Here is a 25,621-nt window from a genome sequence, read left to right as displayed (position 1 = left end):
TATCCATAATGTAAGGAGAGAGGCCCCAGAAGGGAGTGGCGGGGCCTGGGGCAAAGGCGGGAACCTGAGGGGGCAGGACTCGACCTTGACCTGGGCCTCTGCCACAGCTCCCGGCTATCTGCCTGCCTCCTCCTGGGGGTGCGGGTTGGGGAGCTGCCGAGCCCCCTGACCCCAAAGCCTCTGCCTGCTGGCTCCTCCAGGTGGAAGGCTTCCATCGCTCTGGCCCCTGCCTAAGGCTCTCTGAGGCTCATCCCTTCCGGCACGTAGGAGTTGAGCCCCTACTGTGTGCCAAGCACTGAGCAACCTGTGTCTGGTGGTTTGAGGCAAAACTCCTGGGAGATCTCACCGACTGACCACAGCCAGTTCGTCTGCCTAGACATCGAGAAAGGGCTTCTCTTGCTGCCAGGGTCCTTGCTGAGACGTGAGTAAAGCTGGCTAGGGACCCAGATTAGACCACGAGTGTGCGAGTGCATAAAGGGGGGGAGGTGTCATCAGTCAGAGCCCGGCCCTGAACCTGGAATGGAACTGAAGCCCCCCAACCCTCACCCCAAGGCGTGTGTGTGTGTGTGCGCGCGCGCGCGCGTATGTGTGCGTGTGCGGTCCTGGAGTAGGTAATGTCTGCGGTCCCACAGGATGCTCTGACGGTCTGTGTGAACCTGTGGGCTCGTAGGTGCATCGACAGACCTAAGGCGCATCTGTGCACAGGCTGAAGATCACAATGGGCCTGGCCGGGCCCGCCGGGATGCTCCGAGCATGGCGATCACACATGCGGATGGATGGGGCTGCCTGCTCTGATCCCTAACTCCTTATTAAGCTCCTCGCTCTTTGCAGACGCTCCCTGCGCCTCCCCCGCTCCGGGCTGCAGCGGCGCAGGCGCCGGGCCGAGCCGAGCGCCGAGCGGTGAGCGGGCGGCCGCGCTCCGGGCCGGGGCCCCGGGGGAGCAGGTGAGCGACCCGGGCCGTGCGGCCCCCAGGCCCTTGGCAGAGACGCCGCCCGGCCGCGCTGCGCCGGCGCCCCCGCCTTCCCTGCCTGGCAGTACCCATCTTGCCTCTGTTGGCATCACCCCTCCTTCCCTTGCCTGGCAGCTCTCCTCCCCCCTGCCTGGTATCTCCTCTCCTCCCGCCTGCCTGGCATCTTCTCCTCCTTGCCTGGCAGCCCTCCTCCCCCTCCCCTGTCTGGCATCTCCCCTCCGCCCCCTGCCTGGCATTTCCTTCCTATCCCCTGTCCAGCACGTTCCTCTTACCTGGCACCCCCTTCTCCCTGCCTGGCATCTTTCTCCCCTCCTCCTTTCCTGATCTCTCCCCCACTCTTGACTCTTTCTCCCCTTCCTGGCACCTCCCCACTCTCCAGCCTGGCACCTTTTCCTCCTAGCCTCTCTCTTGCACCTCTTCCGTGACTGGCAAACTCCCATCCCACCTCCTCTCTGATACTTTCCCCTCCTCATCCTGGCCTAGCACCTCCCTTCCTTCTGTAACTGGTACCTTCTCGTCCTCCCTCCACCTGCATTTCACTCCTTCCCTTTGCCTGGCACCCTTCTGCCTGGTACCTTCCTGTCCTCCCTCATGTCTGGCACCTACTCCTCCTCCCCATTGCCTGACACCTCCCCTCTGCCTGGTACTTTCCCATCGTGCTCCTGCCTGGCATCCTCTCCCTCCTACCTACCGCTTTGACTGGCACCTCCCTTCTCCCTCTGCCTGGCATCTCCATTCCTCCCATCCTGCCTGGCACCTTCCCCCCCGACCTCTCCTCCTCTCATCCTGCCTGGCACCTCCCCTCCTTCCCCTCTGCCTGGCACCTTCTCTCCCCCACCCATACCTCCCCTCCTCCCTCTGCCTGGCATCTCCATTCCTCTCATCCTGCCTAGCACCTCCCTCCTCCCATCCTGCCTGGCATCCCCTCCTCCCACCCCCACACACCTCCTCCTCCTTTCCCCTTGCCTGGCACCTTCTCTTTCCCCATACTTCCCCTCCTCCCATCCTGCCTGGCATCTCCCCTCCTCCCTCTGCCTGGCATCTCCATTCCTGCCATCCTGCCTGGCACCTCCCCTCCTCCCATCCTGCCTGGTATCTCCCTCCCTCCCCAGCACCTGCCCTTCTTTCCCTCTGCCTGGCACCTCCCTCCCCCCACCCCTGTACCTTCCCTCCTCCCATCCTGCCTGGCATCTCCCCTCCTTCCCCCACCTGGCACCTCCCCTGTCTCCGCTTGGCATCCTCCTGCCTGGACACCCCTCTCCCATTCAGGTTGTCCTTCTGTCTCCCACCTTCCTGCAGGCACCTCCCCCCAACCCTGGGCTGGCAACCTCTCCCCTGTTGGCATCTTCCTCCTCTCATTGCCCCCCTCTCCTCCTCACCCTTCTCAGAGTCACCCCCTGGCCAACACCACCTACGTCTGACCCTGAACCGCTCTCAAGCTCTCCCATTGCTGCAGCACTGCCCTCTCCTCATTCCCCACCCCCACCTTCTGCCCAGGGACTTCAGTTCACAAGTTGGGTTCTGACCCCAGCCCACAGCCTTCCTGCTCTTGAGTGAGATGCAAGTGGGGAGTGCCAGGTGGGCTCTGGGGCAGGGGGTGAAGCCAGGAAGGCTGTGCACACAGGGAGGGGCCAGGAGATTACAGAGCAGGCTGACTCTACCTGCCTGCCACCGCTAGGATTCCCTTGGGATGCCTCTTGTCTCCAGAAGTCATCCAGGTCCCATCCCGGCCTGACGGTCATGCCCTTCCCCTCCAATGCCCAGCTCTCTCCTCCACCTATTGTCAGGTCCCCCAAACTTGCCTCCCCTGGCAGGCCCTGGGCTCTGCCTGGATCCTCTGCTCTCGTCCTTCTAGCTCTGCCTTGCAGGACTTGGTCTCCGACTGCTTCCTGCCCTCACACTGCTCCCGCCCCATGTTCTCTCTCGTGCCGCCCAGCCCAGGCTGGCCCTCGCCCGCCGCCTCAGTCCCGGTCCCTTCCTGCACACCTCCTCTCTTCCTCTGACCTCCTTGTTGGGGGGTTGGCCCACACAGCCAACGCCCTCAGGCTTCTTCACCAGCTTCCTGAGACCCATTGTGAATCTGCCTTTGGGGCTCAGGGTCTGGCTCTCCCCTCCTACTGCCCTCTCCTTTCAGATCTTCCTCAGAATGGCTCTTGGTGCTGCAGGTGCGGTGGGCTCTGGGCCCAGGCACCGAGGGGGCACTGGATGACTCCCTTGCTGCAGGACCCTGCCACCTATGACTCCAGGCCTTCAGCACCCCCCCACCGTGGTACAGGTAGGTGCTACCTCCCCTCACTGGCCCAGGAGCAGGAGCCCTGGGGCCTTACTGCAAGCTGCTGGCCCTTGGTCTCTGGTCACACCACACAGCCCCCTCTTGGCACCTCTGCCCCAGCTGGATCCATGGCACTGCCTCTTCTCATCCCCTCCCACTGCTGGAGCCTCCACCCAGACCCTGCAGACATCTCCCTCCTCCCTGGCACTACCTCTTGCTGAGTGCCCCCTCACCTCCTGGCATCCCTGGGTCCTGTCTCTCAGGCCAGGCTGAGGCAGGGACAGGCGAACCTGAAGCCAAGTTTTTGGTTCCGGTGAAAATGGTCTGGGGCTCTGGCTTATTCCACTTCCTCCCACCCACAGACACTCAAACACACACCTCCTCTCCCCTCAGCTGTGCATGTGTGCATGCACACACACACACACACACACACACCCATACGCACATGCTCTCTGCTGGCTGGGAGGAAGCTGCTGATCCCTGGCACAACTTGGGCTCTAGAAACCTAACCCCAAACATGCTGTGGCAAACCTCTAAAAGCCTTCTAGGACTGAGGCGGGGGTTTGTCCTTGGCAGGAGAGGGTGGTGGCAGCCTGTTGCATGGCCTCTGGTGGGAGCCAGCCCTGCGCTGCCACTGGGCAGGCCCTGAGCCCAGAGGTGCTCTCAGACCCATTGCACGTGAGTTGGATCCTCTTGAGCCTCCTCTTGGTAGAGTGAGAGGAGGCCAGCCTGGCTAGTCCCATCAGTCCCTCTGGTCCAGAAGGAAACACTGAGGCCCTGGCTGGAAAGGCTGCCTGCCCGAGAGCCCCACTCATCAGTGGGAAGGGGTCTCAAGCCTGCAGTCTGGTCTGAGCTCTGCCTGCCCAGCCCCTCCTGTCACTGTTCAGTGGTGGGAGTCGCCCGTCAATGGGCTGGCTGCTGTTGGGCCTTGAGGTGGGAGGGACCCAGTCCCCGCCCTCAGGACCCGCAGTCCAGTTGGGGGAGCAGATTCAGGCAATCCCACAGAAAGTGCCACAGCAAGTGACTCAGGCCTCAGGGCTCTGAGGAGGGAGACATCGGGAAAGCCCTGGACGGGGGCATTTTGCAGTGGGCTTTCGGAGAACAGGAGGGCAGGGTCGGCTGGTGCCACGGGGGCAAGGGGTGAGCAGAATGAGAGTGCCTTTCTCAGCTTCTCCTTCCTCAGAAGCAGCGGAGGAACTTGTCCTCCTGCCTGGGCTGCTCTGAAGCCCGGGGCAGCCTTGCCCCCTCTCTGCCCCCAACCCCTCTGGCTGGGTTGTACCCAGGGCAAAATGGTGCTGGCGCTGGCTGCTGGGGGTGCCTGGGGCCAGAGGAAGGAGCAGCACTGGGTGGCAGCCACAGTGAGTACAGTCACCTGGTACTGGTCACCACAGAAACAAACCAGAGAAAGTCAAGGCCCCCAAGCAAAGGTCCGCCCACTGCCCCACGACCTAACCACTGCCGTAGGTTAAGCAGGGACCTGTTCCTCAGCTTGTGGAGGGCTTGGGTTTTTAATGCAGAATCCTAAAGACAAGCTGTGAGCTAGTGTGCTAAGCACATTCTTCCTGCGTGGCTCTAAGGGTCTGGGGTATCTGAGGGTGGGGTCCAAGTCAAAGGAGGGGGCTGATGGGGAGGCAGCTGAGGTCTCTGGGAGGAGGTATGCCAGAGATGGGCCCCCACATGGTAAGTGCTCATAAATTGCGGCTGATGTGCACTGAGCTAAGCCCTAAGGGGCTCCCCAGGAGCAGTAAGGGGTGCCCTTGGCTGTAGACCTTACCTGAAGGAGGTGCTCACCCTGAAGGGGTGGGCAGTGGGGGAGGGGAGGCTTGAGAAGCTAGGGGCTGGGAGGCTCTGGGGGCAGTAGGTGCCTGCTAGCGACACCTGGTCCCCGAGTAGCTCTGGTCACAGGTGAATCAAGGGTTCATCCTGGGGTTCCTGGGGAGTCAGGAGCTCCATCCTCTCTGTGTGATGATGGTGGTGAGGGGTGAGGTGCTGGGGGAAGTTTCTGGCATTTTATTTTGGAGTCACATTAACATAAAATTGGCCTTCACTCAGCATGTGCCGTTGCTGCCGTGCAGCCGGCTCTGATGCTTGGCGGCCTGGGCACGTGCCGTCATTTGGATGCTGACAGGCCCTGTGCTAGCGTCTAGACAGCGCAGCCCGGGTGCAGCAGCTGGAGGCTGTCTTCACCGAAGCGCTGGCAGTGTGATTACAAGTGCGAGCTCATTGTTAGTGAGTGTTAAGTGGCGGAGGTAATGAGCTGGAGGTGTCACCGGAGGAGGTGTCACGGGAGGAGGCTGAGCTGCAGACACGCAGGATGAGCGAGTGGCCCTCTGTTTTGGCTGGATTCTGAGCCCTTCAAATTGCTGCACCAGAGAGGTCAGCCTGCTTCCGGTGAGCGCTTTGTGGGGGCCATGGCTGTGTCCCCTGGTGTCCCATGCTAGTGGGGGATGTGCGGACCCTCGGCAACTTATAAGGGACCCTATGGGAGAGTAGTCGCCCACTTCAGCCTGGCCCTTCTCTTGATTTGCATCCCAAGCTGTGAAACCGATTTCTTTGTGACCTGAACTTACTTCTGGGAAATTTGAGAAAATGTCTCAAGAGCACGTGCCCCAGTCATGCCTTTACTGGAATTTACAAACTTGGACCATCTCCCATGTCAACCTTCTTTCCAGACTGAAGACTATTCTGGGGTCTGCAGTGAGGAACAGAATGCTGTGAGGAAAGGGGAGAGAAGCAGAGATGAGAAGAAGCAGGAGGATGTACTTACGCTGCACCTCATTCCAAAGAGGGTTTGAGGTGGTTTGCAAAGACACAGTATAGTGAGGAGCTGGGGCCATGGGGAGCGCAGGGTAGGGAGAGTCTGCTGTAGCCAAGGATGACATTAGTGCACAAACGCCCACCCCGAGGCCTGAGGCCCCGCACCCAGCGGGGAAACAGGAGCGGTTCCGTGGTTCACACTGCCTGTAAGACAGAAATCAAACCATTGGCTCAAAAACACGATGATTTCTGACCCTGAGACCCCGAGAAGTCTCTCCCGTGTGATGACATAAAGGGGATACTGTGTGACAAAGGTAAGGAATGTCCTCAACAACACCCCAGCAGTTCCCTGGGGCTAAGGCAAGGACCAGCACAATGCTGGGCAGCCATATAAATATTGCTGATTGTGCTCAATCAAAAGATAAAATTTAGAACAACTGGAGGAATGCTTGCCTGCCTGCAGGAAATACTCTCTATGTTAATATTTACAACAACGTTTCCCCTAAATATCAGGCAGCAGGAAGGTCTATTTAAAATCAGGGATCAAGTCCAGAGTCACATTCTTGGGGTGGGGTAATATCCTCCTATGACAATAAAGACCTCGGTCAGCACGTATGCCCAACAGGTGAGTTTGGGTACAGGGAGGGACCATCACACGCCTTACCCCCAGCTCCTGAACCCACTGAGAAACAGGCTCGGATGTCAGGGATATATCAACTCTATTGTAGGGAAAGTTGGACTGAAGAAAGAGGCTTGAACCTGAGGCCAGCTGTAGAAGGCAGACCCTGCACCCTAACCTGGGTTTGCTTACCTGGGGCCTGGGAACAGGAGGAGATGTTCCCTCCTGTCAGCAGACTGCCCAAAGGGAAGGGCAAACTGTGGAGACTGAGGAGAGGAACTTGTCCAGTAGGTATCAGACCCTCACCCCCTCATCAGACCAAGCCCCTCCCAAGGGGAAGTGGGATGGGGAGAGGTGGCAGGATTATTCCTGAGTCTTCTCTCTGGGGGTATAGAGTAGAAGTTTCCTTGTGAACACATGAAGACAGAGAGCAGGGTCCCCTATGCAGTGGGGGTAGGGCCGGCCACATCACTGACAGTGACATTGAGGCTCAAGTACAGACCTGGCAGTGACCTTTGACCCTATCCCTTTCTTCTCTCTCCATCGGAACAATCACCTCATCCTTTCGTTTGATTTTTTTGTGTGTGTGAGGACGATTAGCCCTGAGCTAACATCTGTTGCCAATCCTCCTCTTTTTGCTGAGGAAGATTGGCCCTGTGCTAACATCCGTGCCCATCTTACTCTACTTTATGTGGGACGCCTGCCACATCATGGCTTGATAAGCAGTGCGTAGGTCCGCACCCAGGATCCGAACCTGTGAACCCCAGGCTGCCAAAGTGGAGTGCGTGAACTTAATCACTACACCACCAGGTCAGCCCCTCATTTGATTTTACTTCCTAGATAAATCTCAGTTACATCTGCGTATTTCCCATGTCTCTACCCTAGTCCATGCCGCTGTTGTCTTCTGCCTGGACCACTGAAGTAGCCACGTAACAGTTGGCCACACTCCATCTGGCCCCCTCCCCAAACCCCAACCCACCAGGGTAGCCAGGGTTTCCTGCAACACAGACCTGAGCCATTCTATCTTCCGTTTCCTCTTGGGCTTCGAGCTGCTGCCCTCACTCAGGGCCTTCACATATGCTGTTCCCTTTGCCTGCAACACCCTTCCAACTCCCTTCACCTCTCTGAGTACCCTCATCACTCAAGTCTTGACTTAAATGCTACTTCTTCCAGAGACACTTTCTCCACCCCATTAGGTGTAAAGTCCTACCTTCTTGTTTGTAGCATATGCCAAAAATTTAAATATTTCCTCGTAGTGCTCCTTAAAGGCACACACTCATCTGTCTTGTTCAGCACAGTACAGAAGGAACGAGCAAATGAAGGAGGCAATGAGGGGAGAAGGAGGTGGCTCTGCCAGCTGACCCTAAAATGAGCCTGGGATCCCTTTGCACTGTGGGCCCCGCCCTCTCTACAGCCCCACGACCCGAGGGTGGGCCTTCCTTGCCTGCCCACCCTGACCCGCTGACACCTGAGCTGCGCCACACAGGTGCTCTTGCCCACGCCGGGCAGTCCCTCTCCAACAGGATCTGTTCACTGTGCTCCCAGAGGCTCGTTCCACCTGCAGTGGTTCTTGTGGTGAGGGAGGCTCTTCCTCCCTGTGACCTTGGTCTTGCCCTTTGGAGTTACGAGAATAAACTTTCTGCTTCTCTCACATCTGCCCACCCGCGGACCTTTGCAGGCAGTTCTCTACATCCCTCGTGTCTGCTCTCGGGAATATCCAGCTCTGGCTTGTTCAGGTGCCCCTTAACTGGGGGCATGTGCAGGCCACTCACCACCACCTGCCCACCGGGAGAGTCGGGGGGGCGGGGCCCCCTAGTGGGGTCAGACAGGCTTTGAGCCACCCAAGCTCCATTAACAGATGAGCTCTGCCCCTTACCAGTTAGGCCGACTTGGGAAGTGGGACTTAGTTCTCTGAGCCTCAGTGTCTCATCTGTAAGATAGGGCCTGATGTCCCTTCTATGAAGATGCAGTGGGACGCTGAGTACTGAGTGCTCTGCACAAGGCCCGGAACACAGTGAATGCCGAGAACACCCCACATGGGTTAAAATGCGATGCTCAGGGGCCGGCCCCGTGGCTTAGCGGTTAAGTGCGCGCGCTCCGCTATTGGCGGCCCGGGTTCGGATCCCGGGTACGCACTGACGCACCGCTTCTCCCGCCATGCTGAGGCCGCGTCCCACATACAGCAACTAGAAGGCTGTGCAACTATGACATACAACTATCTACTGGGGCTTTGGGGGAAAAAAACAAATAAATAAAAAATTAAAAAAAAAAATGCGATGCTCAGCACTGCCCCCACTCCAGGTGGCATCTGTAGACCCTGTGACCAGGATTTCCCTTGGTTCCAGGCCCAGCTTGCTATTCTCGCTGCCATGACACCATTGGCTCATACAGGCCTGGAGTCAGGAAGAAGCCGGGGGCTTTCCTCCCACCAGCCAGGGAGTCTCGAATCTGTGAACTCGCCTTGTCAGTTTGAGCCCATCTCTCCATCCAGCCTGATGCAATCTGCATATTTGAGAGGCCTGCCTTCTTTGCCTTTAATAAAGTTTTTAGTTGGGAAAAATAAAGTGAGCCAGTGGGGCCCCGGGGAGGGCCCTGTGGTCCTCTGGCTCTGCTGGGCTGTGAACAGATTTGGTCGGGTTTCAGCAGCTGAATCAACAGCAGGCGCCCAGGTGGGTGGGCTTGAGGAGGTGCTGCGGGAGGGGGAGGGGTCTCAGTAGAGGAGGACAAGCTGGGCCCCAGCTTCAATTACAATCCCACTCCACCCTGCCCCCACCCAGCAGGACGCATCATTTTGCTTTTGCCTTTTCTTGCCTCACTTTCCCCTTTGGCCCCCTACTTTACCACCCTCACCCTCATCTTACCCTGGCCTCTTCCTTCAGGAGAAAACCCTGTCTTAGAAACCCTTTCAAAAAATGCCTGTTGGGTGGATGACAGCCCTAACTGGCAGGACTGCCCCCACCCCACCCCCACAGCGCCCTCAGCCCCACCTCACTTCCTCAGCAGCGCCTGAGACTCTAGACCAGCTACAGTGGGAAGGGAAGGAGCCAAGTAGGCCAGAGTCAGGGTAATAGCAGCCGGTGTTGATTGAGGCTTATTGTGAGTTTTAAGGACTGTTTTAAGACCTTTTCATGGTTTAGCTGATTTATCCTCACCCCAACACTATGAGGTAAATGCTGTTATTATTGTCATCACTTTAAGATGAGACACTGAGGCACAGGGAGGTTAAGTAACTTCCCAGTGGTTATAAGAGCAAGAGTCCCAGCTGGGGTCTCTCCACCACACCCTCAGAGGTGTGCAGGACCCAACCACAGTGGCCTGAAAGGGCAAAGCAGCTCCCCCTTCACCAGGTCCCAGCCATCCTCCTTTACCCCAGCACTGAGGCCCAAGGTCAAAGCCTAGTTGTCATCGTGCGCCAAGCCCACGCCACTCGTTTACATTAATAGCTGGGTCTCTGGGGCATTAGAGTTTGCAACCCTAAATAGAGAATGGGAGGCGTGGTGAATTGGAGAGCTCATGCCCCTTCAAAAAAGGACAGCCCCTCCTCAACTCCATCTGATTGTTTCCAAGTGTATTGGTGGGCTTGTGTTGCCAGATTTCCAGTTTTTTAAGAGATTCTGGAAATTTGGTTTTTTATGTGAAATCTCCCAATTTTTAAGATTTTTTAAAAACGTTTAAGACAGTGTGGGCTAAGCGAAACCTGTCCGCCTTGCCTGGTTTGCAACATGCACCTGAGCTTTCCTTACCCCATCACCCATCACCTGTCATCTTGTCTATCTCTCAGGCCCAGAACCCTAAATCAGCATGTCTCACCCCAAGAACTCGAGGGCCCCCAGGCGTCAGTGGGCCCCAGTTTGAGAAACATTGCGTTAAGAGTTGCTGTCACTTTAGGTAGTCTCTTGTCATCAATGAGTTATAGACAAAGTGCAAAGAGTATTGGCAAAAACTTGAGGATCCTTTCCCAAGTAGAGATCAAGGACCCCACTTTGAGAAGCATTGTTCATTAATCCTCAATGATGTGCTGCTAATGGGAAGGCCAGGGGCTCTCGTAGAATCCCCCTGTCGGCTTTTCTGTGTTTTAACCCAGAGCAGTGACTGCTCAGGGGGTCGGGGCACCTTGACTACCAGCGGGTAAGGGTGCAGTTGGATGAAGGGCTGAAAAGCACATTGACCTTAAAATCAGAATATGGAAGTCAGAACCCCACCTTCGACACTAGTTCACTTTCTGGCTCTGAGTCGATCATTAACCTTGTGTCCCTCGTCTTTAAAATGGGTGTAGTAACATCCAGCCCTTCAGCTTCCTGGGATGTTAAAGAACCAAATTAAATAATGCATATTGAACTGTTTTGTAGGCTACTAAGCTCCATAAAGATATATGTGTTCATTTGGAGGTGTTTGACAGAGGCTCTCCCAGTATCTTGAGAATGACACATAAATGTGGGCTGGATGCAGAGGTGTGCTGGTAAATATTTAACAACTGGCTCTTGACAGGGTGGGAAGGGAGAGCTGAAATCTAATTTGGATCATTTGCCAATTTCCATGGTATAAATACTCCTATCATGGCTGATTTTAGACTACCCACGTGACATTCCAGCACATCACTGGATGTTACTAGGATTGAGTAAATTTGCTGCCTGTTGAGGACGAAGCCCAAAGAGTGTAAATTGTCTGGAGACAGGGCTTTGTCCTGGTGCCTGTCCTTTTTCAATACGTTCAGCAAAGACTTGGATGAAGAGAGAAGGTCATGCTCACTGGATTTATGAATGATGCACAGCTGGAAAGGATGGTAAATATATTGGATAACAGAATTGAGATTCAAAAGCTCTCAAGCTAGAATAATGGGCCGGTTCTTATAAGATGAATATTAATGGGAATAAATATAAGTGTTTGTTCCTGAGTGCAGAAAGGCAACTTTATAAGTATGGCATGGGGAGACATGTTTTGGCACAATCAGAGTAGAAAGAGAATTAAGGTTTTAATTGACAGTGAGTTCCTTACAGGTCCAAAGTGGGATGCGTGGTTACCAACGAGCGGTGCCTTGATAACAGTGATGATTTTATTCAGTCCTTTGTGACTTAAAGAGAATTTTCACATATGTCCTCTCATTACTGTTTTGCTATTCACAGTAACCCAGTGAGAGGTGAGATGATGGGATACCCATTTTAAAGATGAAGAGACTGAGGCTCAGAGAGGATGACATGACTTGGCACTTTTGTGCTCCTGTCAATAGGTGGTGGAATAAAGACTCACACTCAGGTCTTCCGGCCCCAGGTTCTGCTCTGCGTTGTGCTAGTAGAGCACATTGTTCTGAGCGCCATGCTTTCAGTGGCTTCAGGCAAACCAGAGGGTGTGAGGGGAGAGGCCCGGGTGGCACACGGACTGTCAGGCAGGTCTCATGGAGACCCACATAGGAACAGTGAAGAGCGGTGTTGGGGGTGGATTCCTTTTCCTGCTGTAACAAAGTACCAGACAGGGCAGCTTAAACAACGGAAGTACACTGTCTCACAGTTCTGGAGGCTGGAAGTCCCAGATCAAGGTGTTGGGAGGACTGGTGCCTTCTGAGTGCTGTGAGGGAAGGATCTGTTCCAGCCTCTCTCCTTGGCTTGTAGATGGCCGTCATCCCCCTGTGTCTCTTCGCATCATATTCCCTCTATGCGTGTCTGTCTCTGTGTCCTAATTTGCCCTTTTTATAAGGACATCAGTCTTATTGGATTAGGGTCATCCTAATGCCCTCACTTTAACTTGATCACCTCTGTAAAGATCCTGTCTCCAAATAAGGTCACATTCTGAGGTGCTGGGGGTTAGGACTTGAACATATGAATTTGGTGGGGGTGGGGATGACACAGTTTAACTCAGAACAGAAGGACTTTGATAGCTGCCTTCAGAATTTGGAGCATGTCTTATGCAGGAGGGAGAAGATGAGCTCTAGGTGGCCAGAAGCTTCAGGAGGTGACCCTGGGTCATACCTGCCACAGGGAGAACCAAGGGCCCGAGGGACAATTTGACTCGCTGCCACTGTGGAATCCCTGGGGCCCCTTGGCTGCTGGAGCATTGGCTCCTCACCTAGCTCCAACCTTCCTCACATGGGAATGTGCAGAGCCAGAGGGAGGCCTCCAGCCCTTCTGTTCCCACGGATGTGCTGGGCATCCAGTGTGCCACTGGTGCAGCGGCTAGCCCACAGCCCGCCCCACAGCCAGCCCCACAGCCGGCTCCACTGCTGCTGCTGCTGCTCGGCCCTGGCCGGCCCCGCTGCCTCCCAGGTACTTGGGGCCCAGTTCCTAGGAACTCATGGATTGCACCATCACCCCCAGGCACAGCTGCAGCTGCTGGCTTCTCCACCACTGCCACCAAGGTGAGACACCCCACCAAGCCACAGCATCTCTGCAGAGGCAGCTGGTAGGGGGTGATTGCCTTTCTTCTCCATAAGGAAGCCCAGAGCTCTGGAATGGGATGCACTGGTCCTTCACTCTTCCCTACCTCGTGCCAGAGCTGCCGCCATCCTGGGGCAGGAGCTGACGTGAGCTTCTCACATCTCCCACCCTGTTGGTGCCTTCAACCCCATCAGTCCCTCTCTGGTCCTCAAGCTCATCGAGTCCCGAGGGCTGAGGGTGTGTCTAGCATGTGAATCAGCAGCACTTCACACAAGACAGTCACATAGTAGGTGCCCACTAAATCTGGGGAGGGGATGGGTATGGGAGGAGGCCCTGCTTCTCCTTCAGATGCCTCAGCAGCAGCTCCCAAACCTCAGCTTCCCTAGACCCAACAGGTGGCCTCACGAATTCTTAGGTTTAAGTTCAGTTGATTTGCTACTTGTGGTGGCTCCTGAGTGTCTCCCTCTCCCTCCTTTCCTGCAGCCCCTACCAAGTTTCTGGGCTGCTTGCACAGGCTTCCCACATAAGACCCACCCTGCATACTAATGCCACTGGTGGTCATTCTCTGCTCAAGGAAGCTTCCAGTGGTTTGGGTAGAACTCAGACTCCCCACGGGCTCCAGAGCCCCCATAATTAGCCGCTATGAATAATCGCCTGGCCAACCCCTCATAGGTACCCTCCATGGCATTTGGGACAGCCCCGCAGCTGAAGGCCTCTAGGGAAGTCCTATTTTCACTGCTCACCTCGCTGGGGGTTGGTTGGCAGCAGGACCACCAGGACCCAGAGGCAGGGCAGAGCAGCTGCCACCAAGCCCACAGGGTGAGGCAGCCTTAGCATCAGGAAGCTAGTGATAGCAGCAACTATTCGGTAAGTGTTTACTCTGTGCTGAATTCTGCACACACACGACCTCATCTTGATCCCCACATCCACCTGTGAGTCAGGTGTGGGGGTCCCTGTCTTGCAGATGAGGAAAATGAGGCTCAGACAGGTCAAGTAACTTGTACAAGATTATGGTCACTCAGTGGCTAAGCCGGGTGTGAACCTAAGACTGTCTGACTCTAGAGCAGTGATTCTGAACCCTGGGGCAGTTTCACCCTCCAGGGACAAAGCACAATGTCGGAAGATATTTTTGTTTGTCACGCTGGAGTTGGGGGGAGGGTGCTGGTAGAATTTTCTGGATAGAGGCCAGAGATGCTTCTAACATCATAAGGTACATGAGACAGCCCCCACAATGAAGAATGATCCAGCCCAAAATGTCAACATTGCCAAGGTTGAGAAGCCCTGTTCTGGAGTCCAAGCTCAGAGCCATCACATGATGGAGCCTGCAGAGACCTCACCCAGTGGGTTCAGGGCTGGGAGGAGTACAGGACCCCAGAAGAACTGGAGCAATGGGCAGGGCAGTCAGGCCCCATTATCATAGCCCTGGCCCAAGACAGACTCGGTTCTGATGGCCAAGGCAAGAGCCCAGATGTGGGAGCAAGGCCGTGGAGTCAGGGCAGGCTGAGGGGCTACCCAGAGGGGGCTCGTTATACAGGTGGGCGGGGGGCACCAGCCGGACTTAGTTACAAAGGTTTGCAGAATCCAGGGGCGATGCGCCCAGCAAGTCCAGGCCCTGAGACCACCCCTCCTCCCATTCCCTATCCTGCTCCACCGGGAGTCTTCATGAGGCCTCTTGGCTGTCACTGCAGTTCTTTCAGCCCAAGAGTAAAGCATGGTCTGACTTCAGGGTGTGCTGTGTGGGGACACAAGAGAGGCTGAGCTGGCTTTGACTGTGAAATCCCTGGTTATAGACGGGCCTCGCAGATCATCCTCTCTCAATCCCGCTGCTTTTGCCTGGTTCCCTGAGAAAGCTGCGGTCCTCTGGGCACAGACGGAGCCTTTTGTCTTTTGCTCAGATCATTTCTCCTACCCCTCTTAGGCCAGGTTGGACCCTCTGAGTTCTCCAGACCTATGGCTACCAAGTGGCACCAGGAAGGCAGGACAAGGTAGCACTGGGACTGCCCCAGGGCACTGTCTGCCTATGCCCTATGGCCGGGTAGCCACATGTTCCCAAAGGAAGCACGTACTGAGGTGGCTGGTGGGCGGACAGGGAGGCGTGTTGACATGGCGATCTGTGTGCCTGTTTCCCACCCAGGAGTTACAGGGACGCACAAGTGTCTGTCCACCCATAAAGCCAGGAGAAGCCACGGAACCACCCGCTGCCCCACCCACAAGAGCGAGGGGCTTGTTCAGAGTTTAACTAGGATTCATTTTTGGCTAAAGGTAATTCTTACACAGGAACTAAAGGTTCTTCCTCAAACGCACTCAAATTTATTTTAGACAAGTAGATGGCAAATTTTCTAGAATTTATATTCCCAGTGTTTGAAGCAATCTGCTTGAGTTTTTTGGGGTGTATTTTAAAAGATAATTGAAGGTAATTCAGTTTAAATGTATAGGTCTCTGGGGATCTTGATTTCCTTCTTTAAAAAGCAGGTGTTTGGGGAAGATGGAGGGGCCTGTGTGTGTGTGTGACTATTCCCAGCAGGCAGGCACTACACAAGGGGACGTCAAGAGGCAGCTTGGGGTGAAGGAGGGAACCCAGGGACCTTGAGGTTGGGAGACCCAAGTTGCAGTCCCAGCCCCACCCCATAATAGAACTTTGACTTTTGGCAAGTCACATGGTTTTTTTAGACTCTCCTTTTCCTTATCTTCAGAATGGGAATCCTAATACCCACCTGATAGGGTCTCTGTCAGGATTAGACAGGTTAATGTGCATGAAAGTGCTTGGTCAACAGTCAAGTCCAGTACGGACCTAATATGATATTATTATTAATTCTGTGATAACATGAGCTCAGACTGGAACATCCTCCAGCATTTGGCAGCCTGCTGGAAATCCTGAGTTGACTTAGAGTGGCCTCTTTCTACCTACACCTTTGAGATATTAGGGTCTCTACCACGTGCCAGATACTTGGGATTTATCTGCAAACAAGACATAAAGACCCCTGCCTTCTTGGAGCTTACATTCTAACGGGGGAAGGAGAAGTTAAACACTAACATCAGGGGCTGGCCCCATGGCACAACGGTTAAGTTTGGGACACTCCGCTTCAGCGGCCCAGGTTCATGGGTTCAGATCCCAGGCACAGACCTACACCATCATCAGCCATGCTGAGGCAGCAACCCACATACAAAATAGAGGAAGATTGGCACAGATGTTAGCTCAGGGCGAATCTTCCTCAACAACAACAAAAAAGATTAAAAAAAAAACACCAGCATCACAAGTAAGTAGATTATGTAGAATGGTGGAAGATGTGCAGTACTATGGGAGGAAATTGAGCAGAGCAAAAGAGATAAGGAGGGTGGAGGGGAGGGAGAAGGCTGCAGTTTTTATTGGGTGGATAGATTGTGCCCAGTTGAGAAGGGGACATTTGAACAAAGACTTTAGGAGGTAAGAGAGTTAGCTATGCAGACAGCTGGAGGAAGAGTCTTCCAGGTAGAGGGAACAGCAGGCTTAAAGCCCCAAGGCTGGCGAATGCCTGGAATTTCTGAAGAACCACAAGGAGGCCAGAGGCTGGGGCAGAGAGAAGAGTGAGGGAATGGCAGGAAGTGAGGGCACAGAGGGAGCAGGGAGTAGTGACGGGCCTGGGTCCTGGGACCTGTAGGACCTTGGCCCTCACTCGGAATAAGATGGGGGCATTAGGAGGGTTTTGAGCAGAGAAGTGATGTGATCTGACACCTTTTTTAAAGAACCACCCTGGGAGCCAGCCCAGTGGCGCAAGCGGTTAAGTGCGTGCGCTTCGCTGCGGCAGCCCGGGGTTCACCAGTTCAGATCCCGGGTGCACACCGCTGCACTGCTTGTGGAGCCATGCTGGGGCAGTGTCCCATATAAAGTAGAGGAAGTTGCACGGATGTTAGCCTAGGGCCAGTCTTCCTCAGAAAAAAAAAAAAACGAGGAGCACTGGCATCAGATGTTAGCTCAGGGCTGATGTGCCTCACAAAAATAAATAAAAGTAAATAAATAAAAAATAAAAAAATAAAGAACCACCTTGGTTGCCGTGTTGAGAATAGACTGTTGGGGGAAGGTTGGAAGCAAGCTATTCAGTATTCATGGATTGGACTAGGGTGGTCGCAGTGGAGAGGTGAGAAGGGGCTGGATTCTGGATCCAGAGCCAACAGGACTTGCCTGCAGATTGGATGTGGGATGTGAGAGAAACACAGGATTCTAGGATCATTCCAAGGTTGTGGGCTTGAGCAATTGGAAGGAGGGCGAAGACTGTGGGTAGAGAGCCAAGTATGAGGTGGCAGAGGAGGAGCTTCACTGGGGGCATATTAAGTTTGAGCTATCTATTAAAGATCAAAGATCCAGGTGGAAATGTTGAGTAGACAATTGGATATATGAGTCTAAGGATTAGGAGAGAAGACTGGGCCGGAGGAAAACTTCAGGAGTTGCCAACACATAGATGGTATTTAAAGCTATGAGATTGGATGATGGATGAGATCGCCAAGGAAGCAACTGTGGAGAAGTGAAGAGGACCAAGGACTGAGTCCTGAGGCGCTCCAGCACTGAGAGGGAAGGAGAGCTGAACAGCCAAGGAGACTGAGAAGGGGTAGCCAGGGATGCAAGAGGAAAACCAAGAGAGAGAGAAGTGTCCTACGAGCCAAGGGTAGAAGGTATTTCAAAGAGGAGAGGGTGAGAAACTGTGTCGAATGCTGGAGTTGGTTAAGCAAGATGATGCCCGAGAACTGATGGCTGCATTTGGCAACAGGGAGGTCACTGGTGGCCCTGACAAGAGGATTTTCAGTGGAGTAGTGGGATGTGCACCTGAAGGGACTGGGATTCAGGGAGAACTGCAGACAGCAAATGTAGACAACTCTTTTGAGAAGTTTTGTTGCAGCTGGGCAGTAACCAATGGGATAGGCGGGTTGTGAGAGTTTTTCTGAGATGGGAAAATGACAGTACTTCTTGTGCTGACGGGAGTAATCCAGTAGAGAGGGGAGAGCTGATGACTCGATGGTGTGGGAGAGAACTGCTGGAGCAATAATGTCCTTGAGGGTGTGAGAGGGGCGGGGAGCTAGTACACAAGGGGATGGCCAGCTTTAGACGGGAGCACAGATAACTCAGCTGTAGGAACCGGGAGAGGGTTGCCGGGAGGTGGGAGGATGTGATGGGAGTCTCTGGAAGTTCTTCAGAAGCTTCTGTTTTCTCAGGGAAGCGAGAAGCAAGGGCATCAGCTGGGAGTGAGGAGGGGGGAGGAAGAGTTGGAGGCTGGAGGAGGGAGAAGATGTGAAAAACTCCTGGGGAGCGAGAGCAGGAAAGGACGTCAATGGATTAGGGAAAGAATGGGACGGCTGGGCAGCTGGGGTGGGTGATGACCGTGCTCCTGAGATGGCAGTGAGACCAGCTCAGGGCGGTAGTGTGTCTTTCTCCAGCCACGTTCAGTATGGGGTGCAGGGGAGGAGTTGGCGAAGCTGGATTTAACTCTTAAGTAAGAGAGTCAAGAGTATATGCAAGAGAGGTTAAAATGGTAAATTTTATGTGATGTATAGTTTACCATAATTAAAAAAAAGAGTATATGTAAGGGTGTGGTTGTGATGAGGGGTACGGGTCAGAGAAGTGGACCAGAGGTTCCAGTGGAGTCACGGGCTTTGGAGGTCAGGGAGCTGGACAGAGTGAGCTGCAAAGAAAGAAGATGGTGGTCAGAGAGTGGGGTGCTCAAGGCTGATACTGGGAGTGGGGGCTGCAGCTGCTGGAATGACAAGGTCCAAGAGATGACCCTAGAGTGAGTGGCTGAGGGAGGGTGGAGGATCACTAGAGGAGAGGTGGCTAAGGAACCAAGAGACCAGAGGTGTGGGAAGGACTGGCCACGAGGATCCTGAAAAGCAGCAACAAGAGGACAGGAGTCGTGCTAGAGGGAGAGACATTGAGGCAGGAGCTAGAACCCTCAAGAAATGAGGTGCTGTACGTGGGGGAAGATGCAAAGCCAGGGGTCTGGAAGCAGCAGGGAGGGGCAAGGAGGGTCCCTACCCCACCTCAAGGCTCTGGGAAAAACACTGCTACCGCATGGAAGGTTTCAGGGGAAGCAGTTCCTCAGGGGGGAGCCTGGCTTCTGTGGCAAGAAGGCCAAAGGGATGTTCACAGAAGTGGCCGAGTGTACTGGCAATTTTACCTATGACAGACCACACTGTAGAAGGGTTCAGGTTGGTGGGAGATGGGAGCAGAAGAGGGGTATGCAGAGGTTTATGGAGCTGAGGCTGCAGGAGTTGAGGGGAGTCTGGGTCTTTCTGTGGCGCCTGACACAGGGAGGAAGGGCATGATGACAGTAAAGCAGGGGCACTCAAGGCAGACCTGGGCGGAGAGGCCGAGTGTCAGGTTAGGAGGGGAGAGGGTCAATGCAGAGTAGAAAGTGCCCTTTCAGATCTGTGACCAGGACTCACCCTTGACTCCTAATGGAGTTGAAGACATCTGGGAGACCAGGTCCATGTGTTGCTTCCGTGGATGTTTTATCTATACATTCTACTGCCCGCTGCCATTTGGTTTAATTTTCCAAAAAAATTCTTTAAGGAAATGCAGATGAAATTTTTCTCTATTCAATTTTCTTCACTCAGGTGACATCCTAGACCTCAGAATGTAGTGGTTGGCAGAAATCCCTCTGACCACCTGATCAGAGCAGTAACTGAAAGCTCAGAAGCTTCCTGGGCTGAGGGGCAGGACCTTAGGTCACCAGGAGATTGTCCTGACACTGGTCATGAGGGAGCACTGAGCTGTGGGAGAGAGAGGAGAGGAATCAGAGGTGTTGGGATGGGGCTCCTGTCTGCCAAGATAGAGGAAAGCCAGGGCCTGGGAGCTGTGGGGCGTGAGCAGGGCAGGAGTGATGGGTTCGGCCAGACAGGGTGTGTGGGGATAGGTGGGTTTCCCAGCCCTGGTGCCGGGCAACTAGCAGGCCATGGGGCAAGGTAGGCGCCTATGCTCTGGAAGGAGAGAGAGGCTCGCTGTGGCTTGGAATCTTGACAGCCTGTGAGTCCAGAGGCCCCAGATCCCTTTGGCTTTTGCCCCTGAATCTAGCCCCACAAGCCAGTTGGTCCAAAGGGAGATGGGTGGTAGGGGAGCAAGGATGGTTCTGTGGGACACCTACCTGCCACCCCAGCAGGCAGAGCCACACCCTGTGTTCCACCCCTAGGCCACAGGAGGGGGGCTGGGGCAGTTATAGCACCCTTCAGGATTCCCCACAAACACTGCCCCACAGACCAACCCCATCCTCCCCAAATGGGGACCAGGCCAGTGTGGCTGCTTTTTGCACAGCGCCACAAGCTGTTGGGTGTAAACTGCTACACGAGACTTAATTAGTGGCGGCCATGAGGAGAGTGAGAGAAAACTCTCTGTGAATCCCAAATGTGCCTTCCCTCTGGGCATACAGATGCTCAGAGCCCAAGGCCCAGCTCTTCCCTCTTCCTGCCACCAGCACGTTCAGCAGCCTGATGTTTGCAGTGATCATGTGTGAGGAGTATGTGAGGGGCCAGGACGGGGGTCACAGAGCGCCCGTTAGACTGAGGAAACACACGCAGGCAACGAGAGGAAGGACTGACTCATTCAGCTAACCTTTATCATGCACCTGCTTATCCTGCAGGCCTCTGGACCCCAAGGCAAGGCCCTGCCCTGCTGGCAGGAGGCTGACCGCATGGTGGTGTGGGTGACAGGGTCCAGGCTTCATTGCGGGTTGACAGCACCCCTTACTTGGTGTGGGCCTGTTTCTCTGTGTCTCTGTCTCTCTCTCCTTCCTGCCTCGTCTGTCTTGGTTCCTGTCTCTGTCTTATGGAATCTTTGGATTTCAAGGCAGGAAGGCCCTAGGAATCCTCTGACTACACCCCTCCTTTTACTCTGAGGAAGCTGAGGGGCAGGGAGGTCCAGCGAGGTGCCCAAGGTCACACAACTGTTTAGGTGTCCTACTTTTTCTTTGTTTTTTGCTTCTTTCTATCCTATTTGTCTCTCTTGTGTGCCTTTGCAAAACTGACACAGAAAGGTGAAGTCACAGAGAGACAGACCGCCCCCTCGATAGTAGCAGAGGGTGTCCCGGGCTCGGAAACATTCTTGCACAAAGAGGGAGGTACGCAGCGCTACTCTGGCCTGGGAAGAGTAGTGAGGGTAGCCAGGAGGAGGAGGAGGACTGTGCCACAAAGCCCTTGGTCTGGGCTGCCAATGTCCTGTCTGCTGGCTGGAGGAAGCCCCTCACTAGAGGTGGGGGTTAAGGTGCAGACTCCCCTCCACCCATCTCTGGTCTAGCCAGGGTTCCCTGGGGGCCTGGGACTTAGGCCAGGCAGGTAGGCTGGGTCAGAGCTGCCTCTGTGGCCCCTGGCATGCCCTGGGGTTTAGTGACCAAAGGAGAAGGTGGGGGCTGGGTTTAGGGATGGGCCAGAACATAGAAATCACTGGGTCCTCAGCCTGAGAGCTCCAGGTGGCCTCACTTGCTCTCTCTCTCTCCCTCTCTCTCTCACATACACACACACTCACACGCGATGTCTTTCTGCTAAGGAAGGCTTTATTGCTAGGGGTGTAGGGTGTAGGGAAAAGGGGCAGCGGGAAGAGGTCTCTCCCTTCAGTCTGGTTTCCTTTGTTCCTCCCTTGCCTTCCTCCCTCTCCCCTTCCAGCTTCCCTCCTCTCCTCCTAGCCGCCTTCTTCCATTCTCCCTCCCCCTCCTCCCCCCTCCCCCTGAGCCGGTCCCCGTAATGGGACCTCCACAGAAGGCGGGGAGGGTGGGACTCCGGGCTCCGGCCCCAGCCTCGGTGGCCGTCTTCCCGCAGGGAAGGAGTTAAGTCTCTTCGCTGCATCCCTCCTCCCTCCTCTGCCTCTCCCCGCCGCCTCTGAGTCCTGCAGCTAGGCCCTGGGCTGACCTTCACCGGGAGGGAGGCCGCAGTGCGCATGCCTGGGCCGGCTCGGGGCCGGCTCCCGCCGCTGTCCCGGGCCCCCGCGGGCGAGGGTGAGGGCGGGCGGTCGCGGGCCGGGACGTGCCCCCAGCGCTCGGGCGCGGTGATGGTGGGGGGAGGGGGCGCCGAGCCCATCCCGCCGGCCGCGGCTCATCTCTCCCTGCGCGGGGAGAGGCGCTTTGCCATTTGGTGCTGGTGGTGCTTCGGCGAGGGAAGAAGAGATGGGGGGACGGCAGGGGGGACTCCGGCTCCGGGCCTCCGGGCGGCCGCCCTGTGCCCGGACACGCGCACGGCCTGCCCGGAGCTCGACCTGGGCCAGTTGGCCGCGGCTAAGGGCCCGGTCTGGCCTGGAGGACAGCCCCTTGCCTGCTGGAATCGGGCTTTCCCTGGGCCTCCTTCCCACCGGCAGGAGCCAGCGGCATGGCACTGCTGAGCGCCCTTCTGGGGCTGAGACTTCGGGGTTCCTGGCCTGTGTGAGGTGGGAGTCCTGGCTGGGACATCCACACTGGCGCCTCTGCTTTCTAGTCTGAAGGGTCCCCTGTGTCCTTACACTTAGGGTTGCCCCCGTAAAAGCAGCATGCAAACCTGTCTGTTGGCGGGTGCCTTGTGAATTGGGCCTTGCAAGTGGGATGTGGAGGTGATCAGGGTGTGCCTGTGTGTGAAAATCTATGTGGCTCCTTGTCCCTTTGGCGTTTGCATTGGTGTGTGCCTCGGGGCATGTATGCACTATATATCTGTTGTCTGTGCACACATAAGAATGTCTCCCAGAAAGGGGGCTGCAGGGGTAGGCCCTGGTCTTGGGGTGGCCCTGGAGGGGGTTATCTATAGATTTGAATGACTTGTGGGCTCCTCCTCAGGTACCACCAGAGCCTTTGGTCTAACCACCTCCTGCAATCTCCTCCACCACCAAGACCAGCCCCTCACAAATGCTGGGTGTTCCCACTGCCCTTCGTGCCCTTCCCTCAAACTTTTCAGCTGCCCAGTCTGGGGTGCCCATCCACCTCCTCTGCTGTCTTCTTTTCCCAAAAGGCCTCTCCAAGAGTTGAGAACTCTGAGCTTTACACAAAGCCTAGAGGTGACTGCCCCTGCCCAGTCCCCCAGAACCTCCAAGGCCTGTGGGTTCATGTGTTCATGCTAGAAGCACCCATGGGGGGTGGGGTGCCCATGGTGACTCACATGTCCAGGTAAGTGTCAGAGCATGAGCTCGGTCCACTGGCCCACTGAGCTTTGGGTGGTTGCAAGCGTTAGCAGGCATTTGGTCATGTCAAGTCCCTGTGTCCAGGCATGAGGGGAGAGTGGGACTTAAAGACCGGTCTCTGACTTCAGGGAGCTGCAGCCTATTTGGGAAACCAAATCTAATACACATGAACCACAGGGCACATCAGACATTAGTCAGTCAAGTGCCAATTCATGGTGCAGGGTGGATGGCAATGGGCATTCGGAGAAGAGAAAGACCTGTGCATAGGAGTGGGACCAGGAAGGCTTCCTGGGGGAGGTGGGGCGAGACATGGGCTTTAAAGGATGAATGTGATCTGGACAGGCAGAGGAGCAGTAGAGGGATTCCAGGCAAAAGAATAGCTGGAGCAGAGGCTTAGAAATGGGAATGAGTGACAGGTTTTAGAGGTTAGTGGACAGACTAGAGAGATTACCTCTCCAGGTTACCAGTAGCCACCTTCATGGCCTATGGCAACTGCCCACCCATCCCCACCCCACCAGGGCCCAGTCTCGGTATGTGTGGCTCTAGGGGGAAGCCTGGGTAGAGATTTAATAGGAATGGGATCTCTAGGTCCCCTGCTAAGCCGGCCGTAGAGGAGGGGTGTCCTCGACACACGTCCTCTCTGGCCTTTCAGGGGATTGACAGTGGGCACCTAAACGGACAATGACAGCCAGGTGCACAACCAGGGCCCAAGGGAATCAGGCCGCAGGCAAGGAAGGATCCTGGAGCAGAACACTCCCTTGGTTCTTTGTCCCAACCTCTGAAGGCATTCTGAAACATTGAGGGTCAGGACTCCCCAGTGTAATGCTGGGTCTGCAGGGTTTAACTTCAAATAAGTTTTCCAACACATTCCCCCAGGCATCGCCCCATCCTCACCTAGATTCTGACAGTGCAGCCCCAGGAGGCCCATAAAGTTGACCCACTGTTGTCCCAAAGCCATGGGCCTCTCCTCCAGGAGGAGAGAGGGGTGTGGCCTTTGGAGGCATGGGCGGGGCCAGGGCTCCCAGCCTGGGGATCTCAGGATTTGCTCCTCCTGTTTCCTGTCCCTCCTGTACCCCAGGGACTGCCAGCTTCCTCTGCATTGCCCCTTCTGGGGCTCCCTCATAACCCCATAACCCTGCTTTCTTTGGGGTTTTGAGGCTGGCCCTACCATACTCAGCGGGCCCAGCTCCTCTGGTCTCCCACCACCAGCCCATTCCAAAGCCATCAGGGCCTGCTTGCCTCACTTCCTCCACCCATCCACCCAGGCACCCACCCCAGCTCCTTGTCTCCCCCATGTTTCTCTTCCTGCTCTTGCCAGCCCAATCCACCTCCCTCTTTCTGAAATACTTCCCCTGTTGCCCTCACTTTCTCACATAGAGACAAACAAAGACACATACCCAGAAATAGACTCACACGGCGCTGGAAGACACAGGCCATGTCCTGCCACACACGCACCCGCACGCGCGCGCACGCACTAGAGGCTCTCGTGGAGGGAGGCACACAGAGAAGGCATTTGTCTGTGCACGCACATAAACATCCACACCCACAGCCACCGCGCCGTGCCCACACAAGGGTGCAGACACACACGGCGGGCGAGACAAGGGCGCACACATCTGTGGACGCAGGGGGACACCGCCTCGCTGGGCACACCCACCACTGCCGGCCTGGTGCAGGAGGAAGGCCTCCTCTGGGCTCTGGCTCCCCCCGGATTCCTTCCAGAGAATGTTTCCCTACTTGGCCTGCCAGGTCTCTGGGGAAAGGGCCTCAGAAATGCAGCAGGAGCCACTTGGGGGGAAAGTTGGAACTGACTGTTCCCTGCCTGGCCCTGCCGGCGAATTCTCTAACCGAGAAACTATTTGTGGCGAGAGCCCGGGTGGCCGGCGAGCCCCCCGCCACCTCCCCTCGCGTCCCCTCCCCGCGCCGCCTCCCCGCGGCCCTCGGGCAGCCTCGGGCTGCAGTGGCGCTGCCCAGCGCCCAGGAGCCGGGCTTGCCGGCGTGCCTCGCTGCTTATCTGCGCTGTTTGGACAGCGAGGGTTGGAAAGGCAGGCTTTTCTGTCCCCGCCGAGTCAACAGGCAGACCCCGGGCCGCCGGACTATTTCTGTCTTATCAGTGCAGGAATGCGGCAGCCGCGGCGGCGGCGGCGGCGGCGGCGGCGGCGGGCGGGCGGCGGCGGCGGCGTGGGCCGTGGGCCGTCAGGGCAGCCCTGAAGGGGCCCCCTCCCCACTCCGCTCGAGTAGAAGTGTGAGAGAGCCCAGCAGGACTCAGAGGGGAGAGTTGGAGGAAAAAAAAGGCAGAAAAGGGAAAGAAAGAGGAAGAGAGAGAGAGAGTGAGAGGAGCCGCTGAGCCCACCCCGATGGCCGCGGACGAAGTTGCCGGAGGGGCGCGCAAAGCCACGAAAAGCAAACTTTTTGAGTTTCTGGTCCATGGGGTGGTGAGTGGGGGAAAGTTAGCGGGGGAGGGTGAAGAGCTGGCTCGGGCTGAATGGAGGGATGATCGGGAGGGACCGGGAGGGGGGTCCCGCTCTCCCACCCCTCTAGCTG

At 55.9% G+C, this 25,621-nt stretch overlaps 1 protein-coding gene across 2 annotated transcripts in view; it reads left to right on the top strand.

Annotated features, from left to right (window-relative positions):
- Positions 1 to 852: 852 nt before the first annotated feature.
- Positions 853 to 25,621, top strand: part of SMARCD3 (SWI/SNF related BAF chromatin remodeling complex subunit D3) — a 34,664-nt gene continuing 9,895 nt past the window's right edge. The window contains exons 1-2 of one of the 2 annotated variants that reach the window (XM_004430600.3): positions 853 to 944; positions 3,106 to 3,246. In XM_004430600.3, coding sequence (XP_004430657.1) covers positions 3,208 to 3,246 — 39 coding nt within the window. In that variant the 5' untranslated portion in view covers positions 853 to 944; positions 3,106 to 3,207. Of the gene's footprint in view, positions 945 to 3,105; positions 3,247 to 25,302; positions 25,513 to 25,621 lie in introns of those variants that run through there. The other variant, XM_004430599.3, reaches the window with a different exon arrangement.

The sequence above is a fragment of the Ceratotherium simum genome, chromosome 1 (assembly GCF_057802395.1).
Source record: "Ceratotherium simum simum isolate JZ-2026a chromosome 1, ASM5780239v1, whole genome shotgun sequence".
Lineage (NCBI taxonomy): Eukaryota > Metazoa > Chordata > Mammalia > Perissodactyla > Rhinocerotidae > Ceratotherium > Ceratotherium simum.
This window is presented reverse-complemented; position numbering and strand designations above follow the sequence as displayed.